The following is a 12512-nucleotide window of genomic DNA, read 5'->3' on the forward strand; positions in this document are numbered from 1 at the left end:
GGAAGATGCCCTATGTCTCTAGACATATAGCCATTACTTGTCCACTGGGAACTACATTGTAATCCTTCAGTTTCCTGTATCCTAAAGCAATGTAATTGAGTTAAGTTGTGTTGCATGTTGGGAGGGAAAAATGATGTAGTGCAGTGCTTAGTCGTCACAACTGTGCTTGAAATGTGCCTGTTGCCTTAAGAGAAAATAGCAGAAATAAAGAAACAAGGTTAGGATCAACTTGACGAAGCACTGCAGTTCACCAGTTAAAGAATCAATGGTTAAATCTGTGAAATTCTTTGCTTAATTGCATTTGGAAATCTGTCTTGACTCACTTGGGCATGTTTGCCTCCAAGATAGCTGGCAAGTGTTGTTAGTTAACATGTGGGGTTTAGGTGTGTTTAGACTAGGACTTCTTTAGACAGAAAATTGGTCTAGCTTATACCAAGATTACTAGTTTGCCCTGCATTGACACTGCACTCTTGCCAAATGCCAATCAAATTTGAACTGGGCTTGGGAAATTTAGTGAAATTATTCAGTCACTGGTCACTATTTCTACTTAAGACTAATGAATTCTTAGATCTGCTGTCCCAAATGACCAGTTGCCTAAAACTTCGGAGAGTTGCATTGTTATTTTTCTCCTTTCTCTTAAACTCAGTGAAAGGAATTTAGTTTTTTGTGTTTCAAGTTTGAAATTGCTTTTGAATTATCTACTTTTTGAATGTTTTTTTTAAATCTGTTATTGAATGCATATGTTTGCATATGGTAAGGCACAAACATGGAATGCAGATAGTATCTACATTTCTTGCATAATTTATGTTAATGAGGGCAAATTTTCAAGGCAGTTGCTTTAATATTGTATTTGTTGCATGTATGTCGAGTTATATTTCAGCTGTTGTCTCTTTACTCTAGCATTTACAAAGATAGAAGCTTGCATATAGGAATACCACACTTAACAGTTGCACCATTCTGTGGTATCAGTGACATGGCATTTACTTCTTGTTGTCAATTTAATTTAAGCAAAGTTATTAAAATATTTTGTGCTAAAAGTATAGAATAGAGAAAGTTTTTTTAGATATATCTAAAAGTCCATCTGGGTATTGCTTTATGTCCTCTCCCTCCCATCATGTAGAGCGTGGTGCTTGCATATTAGTCTATTTTAATATCCATCCACTTCTGTCTGCCTGTTTTGTTGCTTTCAGATCTTGAAGACATGGAATAAGAAAGATTTTTCTTGTAAAATTGGACCTGGCAGTCCAAGAATAAATTCAGTTTTCAGAATTATGATCCATTTCTTGTTTCATGGTACAAAGGTCTCAATCATGTCAATATTTCCCTTCTTTGTTTGTATTTGTAAAGATCTCGTTTTCTCAATTTCAGACTTGCCTTCCTGAAGAAGAGTGGCGATGAGGCATGGAAGAAGAGGATAGGGAAAGATGTCAGCGGGGAAGACTCCCCAGTCAAGCTGCGCGACAGACCAGCCCGCCAGGGTCTTGATGTCAAAGAAAACACAGGCAGCATTGCAGACCGCCTCAATCAGATTGCTAAGTCATCTCAGGGATGGAAAGACCGAGTAGAGGAAAAAGATGTTGACCAATTCACAGTGGAAGGAAAAATCAACAAACAAGGTAGTGTGTGTGTCTATGTACATGTAAATTTTTTTTTAATCATAGAAGAAATTGAATTTAATTTCTTTGATTAAAATGGTGTATACACAGTGCAGTTTTATATATGTATCAATGGAGATACATAGCATTGATGTGAGATGTAGTACAAATTGTATTTTGGTTCTCAAGTAACACTTTTAATTCACCACATTAAAATACATTAGGTGGTTTTGAACAAAAAATACATGACACACAGACAAATACATACTGTAGATATATTGTTTGTCCTTACATACCAAAATTCTGAACAAGTTTTCATTCAGAAAACAAATAAAGGATTCAAAATTTTTGATCACTGTAATTAGCTGGTTTTCATGTTTATAAATAATCATGATGCTGTGCTTCCTAGTTTCATCACAACATCATATTTCATGTTCAAGACATTTAATAGAAATTATATTAGTGTTTTTGTTATATGACATGTGAACACTTGGAAATATAATTGTAAATGGCAAGACACATGAATATTGCCACATTGTTTCTTGTATTATTATCTTGTGCTATATTCTCTCTGACTGAAATATTGATTTTATTTTTACAAACATGAGAAGTGTAGATCATCTCTTTTCTTTGTATTTTACATCATTTGGTATTTCGACGAGTACTTGCCTATTTATTGAAAAATTTCTGTTGCTAGTCTTTAAGATGTAGACATCAGTATCAGTTTGAAGATGATTTTGTTTCATTTGTCACTTCATTAAGCATGTTGTGTGCACAGAAGCCATCTTTGGACTGGTTTTAAACAGTTAATGGTTCAAAACTTTCCCAGTGAATTCATTAGGAATATTTATCTCTGAAAACAGTTACAAAAAGATCTGCATGAGTAGCAAACTCTGAAATCACTGGAAGATTTAATCAGAAAAAAATAGAAAGATGTTTTAAACATACATGTTTTAGTCTAAAACCAGTCTGATAGTGGCTGTAGTTTCCACAGGCACTGTGTTATGATAAATATAGAATATATTGCACATAATTTCAACATTCACACTTCTCAGAAAGACATAGAGAAGCACACTATAGTTCAGGCACGCCTTGGGTAGTAATAAAGCATGTGGTATATTTCAGCTACTCAGTTGAAAATTTTTTAAAGAATTTTGTTTTAATTTTTCCAGGTTTGATATTGAATACTTCAGTATTTGAATTATTTTAAAGATACACAGGCCCATATTATTTTTATTGATTTGGTTAAGTGCACAGATCAAGAGTTTGCACTGAATAGAGCTTATATAATTTACTGGGAAAGATGTGCACTAGGCTGGGATCTGGCTAATGGAATTGAAATGTGTGAAGATGCATGCTTAGACTTATCACATTGGGTCTAAAAGCAATATCAGCCAACAAGCTTAATTTCCAGCCGTAAAGTTGTCAGAGACTTAAGGAATTTGTACTGTGCCGTGAACAGTGGAATGACTCGAATATTAGTTTGACTGTTTGATATTGGGTTTTAGACCTAATCACACAAGTTTCAAACCAGTCTGAAATCAGTTTCAGATAATTTTTTGAAAAAGTGAGGCTAGCGCATAAAAAATCATCTTAATTTTCTTTCCTTGATTCAGGTAGACAAACTTATTGAGATTTTGTTCTGCATGATGTTTTACTATCTAAGCATGTATTTACTTCTGCCCAGGATCCAGACTTACTGTTCACGACAGTCCGCTCCTCCAGCGCAAGAAGAGATCATCTCCCAGAAGCTCCTCTTTTAAGTTACCCAGAGGTAGATCCACATACCGTCCTCGTCTCATCCAGTCTCGTCTCCACCTCCTCCTCCTCCTCCTCCTCCCTCTGTTCCCTTCCCTAATACCTGTGTTATATCTGTAGAACCTCTTCTTTGGTCTGTTCAGACAAGGACATTTTAAGACTGAAAATTGGGCATGGGTTACAACTTGCCTATATTGATGAACCAGGGTTTCTCCAGAGACCCGAGTGGCAGTAGGAACTCTGATATCTGGTTCATATCAGATTGTGCAAGTTGGACCAAGTTGCAGTCTTGAATAATCCTTGTCTGAACAGGTGTTTTGTCTTGTGGATATTTTATGAAGATTTTTGTATGAGATTACTTAATGAAATATAGAAATCAAGGTTCATGTTAATACCTTCAAATATGATTTTTGGCATGCTCTCTAATTTATTATAGAAACTCATGTAACAGTCAATGGTAGATTATATTTAATGTTGAGGCATGCCTTTTTGTGTTGAAAGAATATATATGCTTATAAGTAAAGGAAGAAATTGTTAATGATGTTTTTAGAATGTGTTATATGATATGTTAGCAATTTTGATTTCAGGGTAAATACCTTTTATTGACATATGGGCTTTCGTTAGCATATTAATGTGTTAAAAACAATAGTTGTAATATAAATTGGTTTTAAAAATTAATATTTTTTCTGTTGGTGAAATTTTCTCAGCAAACATAAATAAACACACATCTCTGCTGAGGTGAAATATGCAGTTTATAACAAACATTCAAGATAATTTACTTCTGCTTTGTAAAAAATATAAAATGTTTGATCAGTTATAGAAAATATCTATTGACAAGCACATTAATATGCTAGGGTTGCCCCAGTAAGCATTCATTGTGTTCATATATTATTGAAAATTATCCCTGGGCTTTTCAGAGAAGCAAGACGACTCCCTTGCCTCTTCCACACCTCGGGCTCCGCCTGCCCCTGGGGCGTTCAAGCTTCCTCCCCTACCCAAGCATACTCCTCGAGGTAATTTACAGGGAAACGGCAGAAAATTTATCATTATTATTATTATTGGTGTCATTGAAGAAATAGTGAATGATGAACTGCAGCTTTTACTACCAGGCACAACATGCTTTGCATTTTGTTTTGTTGTTCAGCATTGTTGGTTTTTGTAGGTGTTAACATTTTTCACAATTTTTTTCCACAAAGTTCCAACATAAATTTCATATTGTGTTACATGAATGCTTCCTAGTTTTACCATATTGCACTTATAACTGACAACAGGGCCTTGTGCTTCTACTGTATGTTGTATATCACCTGCATGATTCTGTATGTTTGTCTCATTTCCCATAAGCTTCTGATGACGCTGAGGATGAGGAAGGTAAGCGTGTGTGATGGTGATGGGGATTTTTTTAGGTGGTGGAGGGGTACTTAGTATGGTGATGGTGGTAACTCTGAGAGTTTTAGAAGAGCTTTTAAAGCTACTCAACAAAAGTTAATTGAGATGTGGCCAGGGTTCAGTGCAACTTCTCAAGTAGGCTGAACTACGTAAGGGTGTAACAAGCTCCACTTTTCAAGAAAAACCTTCACAAAAGCAGATGACAAATTAGCTTCTCTGAAGTTATTATATTTTGTTCCGATTATTATACTGAAATGAAGTCAATTTTACAAAATCCATTAGTTCTTTTTACTGCCCAACATAAATTTTGTTTTAAATATTGAAATTAGTCATATAATTAAAAGTTCTAGTTCTTCAATACTGTTTGATTTTCAAATGAAGAAAAAGAACTTTGCTTGAATCGGGTTGCTTTTGTTGACTTTTCATAGCTTGTGAATTCTCCCTGAAACCTTTATTCAAATTTTCCTGCTTACAATAATGTACCTTACAAAACATGAAAGTCTTATCTGGCTTTTCAGCTAGTATTTCATAACTAAACTAACTCTAAACTTTAAACTATATTTATAGCATTGTCATTGGACATATGTTTTTGCCATCTGTTGGCAAAATTCATACTCCTGTATTTATCCATAAGCCTTTTCTGTGTTGCTTCTTACCTGTCCCCCTTTTCTCCATTTTTTTGTTGCTCTCCCATATTGCTGTGTAGTGACTGAATTAACCGTGTGAGTCCTTGTTAGGAGCAGGCATAGTTAGATTAAGCACTGTGAAAGAAGAGTCTTCTGCCACTACTTCTGCTAATACTAGAACTGCTACTACTTCTACTAATACTGGAACTGCTACTACCAGGCAGGGTAGATCCTGCAAGGTTCAGTTTGTTGGGTCTTTGCAATGGAGAGAGACAGAAACAGGTGTGAAATTTTTAGTAAAAATTACTGTCAAAATGGGTGATGGACTTTTGTCTATCTTTACTGAATTTTTTTTTTTCATTTAGAAGTTTAAAGCAGTGGAGGGAGTATCTATCCCTCAGTTAATTTATCCTACCAAATCAGTTTAAAGTAACCAAAAGATCTTATAGAATAACATTAATTTGAAAAATTTTTTGTCACAAGTGCTGTAAGTTTTATTTGAACAATTCTGGACCAGGATGGAATGGTAATATATACATTTGTATGCCACCAAATGTATGTCATAATATATTAGGGTATGTAGATATTAATTTTGACAAAATATGCAAGTACTCTGTTACTGTAACAATCTATACAGCATTCCCTTTACACTATGTGTATTTGTGACAATATAATTCATTATTTACAGGCAAACTCCAGAAATCATTCACCGTAGACGACCCAGAGCATGCTGCCGAGCAGCATAAGACATCAGAGATGGGGGTGGAGGCCAAACAGATCAACAAGGTGCAGGTGCCCCAAGCAGACGATGAAACTTTTGACGCATTTTTCCAAAAACCAGCTCAGACTAAAGAAGATTCTGAGAGTGTGAGGGTGTCTGTGGATGATTTTAATGAGTTATTTATGGATGCTGGAGAAATGTAAGTTGCTTTCAGGAAAAAATGTTTTGTTTTATTTGCATGCAGTAAATATAAGTATGAACGAGTAACAGACCAACAAATTCCTGCATTTGGCAGTGCCTTGTATGCAGTATGTATACATCTTTGTATTGTATCGTTGACTGTGGTTATTATAAATCCAGTATGGTTTATGTAATATGATTAATCTGTAGACATAAAAAGTCACTTGCAGATGTTTGATTTAAACACAATTTATGTCATTGCGATTCTGTATGTTCTCTAATCTTGTTTTGTCTTCACTTCCAAATCTGAATATATTGATCCACAGGACATGCTTGTAATCCTGTAGGCTAACTGCTATCAATAGGAGTTCCCATAAGATCTCTTCAGATATTTTGCCTTAAGATATGTCCCAAAGAGATACATAGTTTTAAAGCATATCAACATTAGAGTGTTCACACAACCTCATTTGGAGCAAAAACATATTTTGGGATGATATCTAGTTTAGTGTTAATTTAGTTTTGTGTGAACAGTGATGGGAATTGCCCGTGACAGGTTGCCTGGAGGCCAGTTAGTGTTATAACCTGATCTACAATATTGTCATCATTTTCTAGCTATCAGTAAAAGTTGTAAGGTCAGAGTCTCTTTTGGGTAGAGCAATTAAGGCACATATATATAAGGACTGAACACTGCACAACACTGACTTATTTCTCTTTATTTCCAGATTACAAACAGCAAAGAAGGCTCGTCCACAGAGGCGCAAGGCAGGATCGAAAAACCCGCTCAAGTCTCTGGCTGCCAGGAAAGACATCCAGTCTGAATATATCGAGATCAGGACAGACGTCGCTGATAGAGAACTGAAGAGGGTAAAGAGACAAGCAAGTATGTTGAATTTCATTTTGAGAATCTTTGTCAATATCTTTTTCTTTGTCTGTTTTTTTTTTTTTTTTTTTAATCTGATTTACAAATTTTACCACATTTGTTAATTCTTCATAAGGATCCTAGGAAGACAATTATGAAAATGTGTAAAATTTTATAAGTTCATGTACAAATATTCTCCACTTAAGTACTCATTTCATTTTCTTTAAACTTCCCTCCATTTTACATTCAGCAAGATAAAGATAGGATTATGATCAATATACTGGAGTTTGTTTTACATGAAGGTCTGTATGTTTTAGCCTTATTGCAAGGCCTTCTTCAGGTAAATCTGAGCTGTCACTAGTGTGGGGACATCCTGCCCAGATTGTCACCACTTAACATCAATGGCAGACCAGCTTCAGTTCAAGTGAAAAAGATGTTAATTTTGATAATGCATAAACGTAGTGACCTCCAGTTTCAGTGGGAAACTCCAGTATGATATTAAATTCTTATAATTCCATCTTAGATAAAACAATTTGATGAATCAACACTTTAAAGTTTGCCATTATTTAACAGTTGCCTCAGAAGCAGGGTTAGCAGAAGCAGCCCTGGCAGGTTTAGCCAGTACAGAAGATTTTGCTAAAATTGCCCTGAAGAAGATGAACCTGTCCCAGGGGGCTGTGACCCCAGGGGGTATGGGCAGAATGGATCCCTATAAATCTGTCATGCTACTACAAGTGAAAGGTAATTAAAAACCTCCAGGGATTTTTGTATGAAATGAAGTATTTGTTTTCTTGGTATGGATACCAGTTCAGATTAACTTTTGTATAGATGTGAATTGGTGCTATGGAAGTAAATTAATGGAGAAAGAAAGGTATATTAGGCATTTTAAATAAAAAATGGAAGTAGAATGGCCGCAGTTTGAGTGAATTATGTTTGAAGAGTTGGCCAAAACATGATTTTTCTTTGGCAGGAATTCTGTAGTTTTACACACATTCTTAAAAATCTACAATAAGAGTTGGTTATGAGCAGATGAATCATTTGTCCCCTGCAGGTAGGAGACATGTTCAGACGAGGCTGGTGGAACCTTGTCCGCTGTCAGTGAACAGTGGCGACTCCTTTGTTCTGATAGTGGATGGCTCTGTGGTACACTGGACGGGAGAGTATGCCAACGTCATCGAGAAGGCCAAGGTTAGATTTATTTGCTTTTTCAATCCAAGTAACTCATCAGAAGTAAAAGTAGTAGTAGTGTTTGTGAATGTGAAAATGTATTAACCAACCTGACATCTATGACAGTCTCTTGTATCTTACACAAATAATAATGACATTAATATTAACAATAATAATAGTAATAAATTATTTCTTTTTCTCCATCCCCAGGCTTCAGACATTAGTACTTACATAGTCCAGAAGAAGGACCTGGGATGTAAGAACGCCAGAGATGTGGGGAGTGTGGACGAGAAGAAGCAGCACCTGGGAGCCGGGAAACTGTTCTGGAAGACTCTGGGAGGCCAAGATGAGTACACCAGTGAGTGAGATGCTGGTTAAAAATTCATTGAAGTTTGTATATTGTTGGATACAAGATCTGAATCAAATATTTTTGAAAGAAAAGAATATATTTTGTGACTCATAGTCAAGTTGTTCTAAGTTGAAATTTAGAGAGAGAAATAATGAGAGAGGGAGAATTAGAGGGTGCGTAAGAAATTCAATAATTATTAATGATAAACTTCTTGAAAACTTCAGTGAGTGGTCCCCCAGAAGAAGATGAGATCTATGAGCAGTGTATGGTGCAGACCAACATGATCTACAGGTTTGAGGATGATTCACTGGTGCCGTACACAGAATACTGGGGGAATGTCCCCAAGTATGAGATGCTCAACCCAGACCAGGTAATACTGTACACAGTGTGGTCTTTGGATGAAAAATTCCTTCTAGTGATTGTATGATCTTTAATGATTTTATTGGTTTGAAAAAGAAAGCTGTCATAGGAAGTCATATAGTGGTGTGGAAGGGATGGACAGTTTGTCAGTGGAGATATTTTATGTGTAAAGAGAGTGATTGAATCTTGATGTACATTGTTCTCATTGGTTGTTTCATTTTGGAAATATTTAAAACATAATATTGTAATGAAAATGACATTTAAGAGAAGCAAAAAATAAACTGCTTAACATTTAGTGATCAGTCTTAATTTAATGAAGGCACACAATTGTGTTAAACAATATGCTAACAAACTTTAACATCCATTTCCAGATCTTTGTGTATGACTTTGGCCCAGAGATGTATGTCTGGCTGGGCAAGAACATGCCATTTGACAAGAGAAAGATTGCCATTAAGCTCGCCAGGCAGATTTGGGACCAAGGTTACGATTACTCTGAGTGTGACATCAACCCTTTCTCTCCTCTCAGAAGTAAGTGTGAGAAGTGGATCAAACATTTTAATTTTTCAAGTACCAAGACTCACTCTTTGTTTCCCGGTTTCTGCAATTTGAAGAAAAAATCATAAGATATTTATGATTTGATTTTCTCAACTAAATCAAATTGTTTAAAAGATATATGTTCAATATAAGTAGTATCACTGTTTAATAAGTTACAATGTGCATGTGAATTAGATTCTACCTTTGAAGATAGTAAAACATAACAAAATATGTTAATCGTAAAAACATTCTTCAGGTGAAGAAGATGGAGGGGCTCCAGCCAAAGCTGATAAACGCCCAGACTGGTCACTGTTTGGGAAGATTACTCAGAATATGGAGACCATTTTATTTAAAGAAAAATTCCTAGACTGGCCTGATCCTGCTAGAATTATCACAGTAAAAGGAGCCGACACAGACAGTAAGACTAAGGTACATACTGTTACAGTATTGACATTATCAACTGTTGTGATACAGTATTTATTTGATAATTAGCTATGAAAATGACCATAGGATTGATATTAAGATTTGACCAAATAGGGGTAAAGGATTGTTACACTTAAGAAATGTGTTTTAAATGAAGATTTATGCACAACATCTTTTTTTAAGGCACAGTCATATGGTGAAATTTAGAAATTAAAGATGAAAATTTTTTCAGCTGGGGTAAATTAGATAGAAATAATTTGGCCTGCAGTGGCAGTGACAGAAAGGGTAACTAACAGGAAACCCTGGTATAATTGTACCACCAGCGTTAGCGCTGGCGGTACACATGGTTTCGGTCTCGTCCGGATCGTTCCGCCGGCTCCGCCGGCTCCGCCGGTTCCGCCGGCTCCGCCGGCTCCGCCGGACGGCTACCGTTACCGCTTCTCCTCCTAGACGGTAAGGCCCCCCATACCCATCTCATGGATTTAGGTCACCTATAATCTCAACTCGTTCCACGTAAAATTTGGGCTTTGTCGGTATTGGGGTCTGGGTGTGGCACTCATTGCAATGCACCCTTGTCTAAAAATGGCAAAATTAAATGCTAATTATCTACCCTACTGAAGGAGTTATGGGAAAAATTTCTATAGACGGCTTTCCAAAAGTCATATGTGTAGATTTCAAATATACCCTTGGATTTGACCTTTGACCTTTACTTCAAGGTCAAATGGGCCAAAATTTTCAAAAAAATGAAATTTTTTACGAAAAAAAATTTTTTTGCCCTGTTATTCAGACACCACACAGACTTAACCAATAATATTATTGGAAAGTGTTACCCTTCAGGTCATCTTTCATCTCCATGAATTTGGGGTCAATCGGTGCATTTTCACGGGAGTAGCGGCCATAAGATACCGAAACTGAAAACTGTCTCTAATTCGGGAACCGTTAATGCTAGAGACCCATTCTTTTTTGCATTTTGTAGAGCAAGTAAAGCCCAACACTGGAGGTGGTCTCGGTTTTTTTGTATTCCATACGGTTTTCGAGTTACGCTGTATCAAAAAGTACATATTGGTGGTAAAAGCAAAATGTGCAGTACGGTAATGGATAATAAATTTTGAACTCTGGAAAAATAAAACATTAGGCTTGGCAAAGCAGACAACTTGTGTTCAAAAATGACATTATTTCATCAAATTTGAACTTCTGAAACTTCAGAGCACCTCTTATTTCAAGAATTTTGACCAAAATGACATTTTCTTTATTTTAATTAATTTTTTCTGTACGAAATTTAAGGCACATTATGGTAACTCCAAAATTATAACATTTAGTCCCTTATATCTCCAAAACTGGCAGAGATAGGTCTATAGTTACTATTGAAGTTGAATAGGAAGTCATATACTGGCAATCTATATGTGACCTTAAAATTGACCTTTGACCTACTTTTCACCATGAACTGAACTTTGCAAATTTTTCTTCCCTTTTATCTCCAAAACTGGCAGAGATAGGTCCATAGTTACTATTGAACTTGAATAGGAAGTCATATACTGGCAATCTATATGTGACCTTAAAATTGACCTTTGACCTACTTTTCACCATGAACTGAACTTTGCAAATTTTTCTTCCATTTTATCGCCAAAACTGGCAGAGATAGGTCCATAGTTACTATTGAACTTGAATAGGAAGTCATATACTGGCAATCTATATGTGACCTTAAAATTGACCTTTGACCTACTTTTCACCATGAACTGAACTTTGCAAATTTTTCTTCCCTTTTATCTCCAAAACTGTCAGAGATAGGTCCATAGTTACTATTGAACTTGAATAGGAAGTCATATACTGGCAATCTAAATGTGACCTTAAAATTGACCTTTGACCTACTTTTCACCATGAACTGAACTTTGCAAATTTTGCTTTCCTTTTATCTCCAAAACTGGCTGAGATAGGTCCGTAGTTACTATTGAACTTGAATAGGAAGTCATATACTGGCAATCTAAATGTGACCTTAAAATTGACCTTTGACCTACTTTTCACCATGAACTGAACTTTGCAAATTTTGCTTCCCTTTTATCTCCAAAACTGGCAGAGATAGGTCCATAGTTACTATTGAACTTGAATAGGAAGTCATATACTGGCAATCTAAATGTGACCTTAAAATTGACCTTTGACCTACTTTTCACCATGAACTGAACTTTGCAAATTTTGCTTCCCTTTTATCTCCAAAACTGGCAGAGATAGGTCCATAGTTACTATTGAACTTGAATAGGAAGTCATATACTGGCAATCTAAATGTGACCTTAAAATTGACCTTTGACCTACTTTTCACCATGAACTGAACTTTGCATGTAAAGCCCAATACTGGAGGTGGTCTCGGTTTTTTTGTATTCCATACGGTTTTCGAGTTACGCTGTATCAAAAAGTACATATTGGTGGTAAAAGCAAAATGTGCAGTACGGTAATGGATAATAAATTTTGAACTCTGGAAAAATAAAACATAAGGCTTGGCAAAGCAGACAACTTGTGTTCAAAAAATGACATTATTTCATCAAACTTGAACTTCTGAAAC

General features: G+C 35.8%; 1 protein-coding gene across 18 annotated transcripts in view; it reads left to right on the top strand.

The window, feature by feature from the left end:
- Positions 1–12512, top strand: part of LOC106156262 (uncharacterized) — a 127772-nt gene that overhangs the window by 108133 nt on the left and 7127 nt on the right. For 15 of the 18 annotated variants that reach the window (XM_087004704.1, XM_087004701.1, XM_087004697.1 and 12 more), the window contains 12 exons: positions 1369–1616; positions 3283–3369; positions 4271–4366; positions 4695–4721; positions 6054–6285; positions 6989–7146; positions 7699–7866; positions 8177–8313; positions 8503–8650; positions 8866–9011; positions 9373–9529; positions 9792–9964. In XM_087004704.1, coding sequence (XP_086860830.1) covers positions 1369–1616; positions 3283–3369; positions 4271–4366; positions 4695–4721; positions 6054–6285; positions 6989–7146; positions 7699–7866; positions 8177–8313; positions 8503–8650; positions 8866–9011; positions 9373–9529; positions 9792–9964 — 1777 coding nt within the window. The remainder of the gene's footprint in view (positions 1–1368; positions 1617–3282; positions 3370–4270; positions 4367–4694; positions 4722–6053; positions 6286–6988; positions 7147–7698; positions 7867–8176; positions 8314–8502; positions 8651–8865; positions 9012–9372; positions 9530–9791; positions 9965–12512) is intronic. The other 3 variants (XM_087004698.1, XM_087004695.1, XM_087004699.1) reach the window with 3 other exon arrangements.

This window comes from Lingula anatina, chromosome 2 (assembly GCF_051362555.1).
Source record: "Lingula anatina isolate TDL-2025a chromosome 2, LinAna3.0, whole genome shotgun sequence".
Lineage (NCBI taxonomy): Eukaryota > Metazoa > Brachiopoda > Lingulata > Lingulida > Lingulidae > Lingula > Lingula anatina.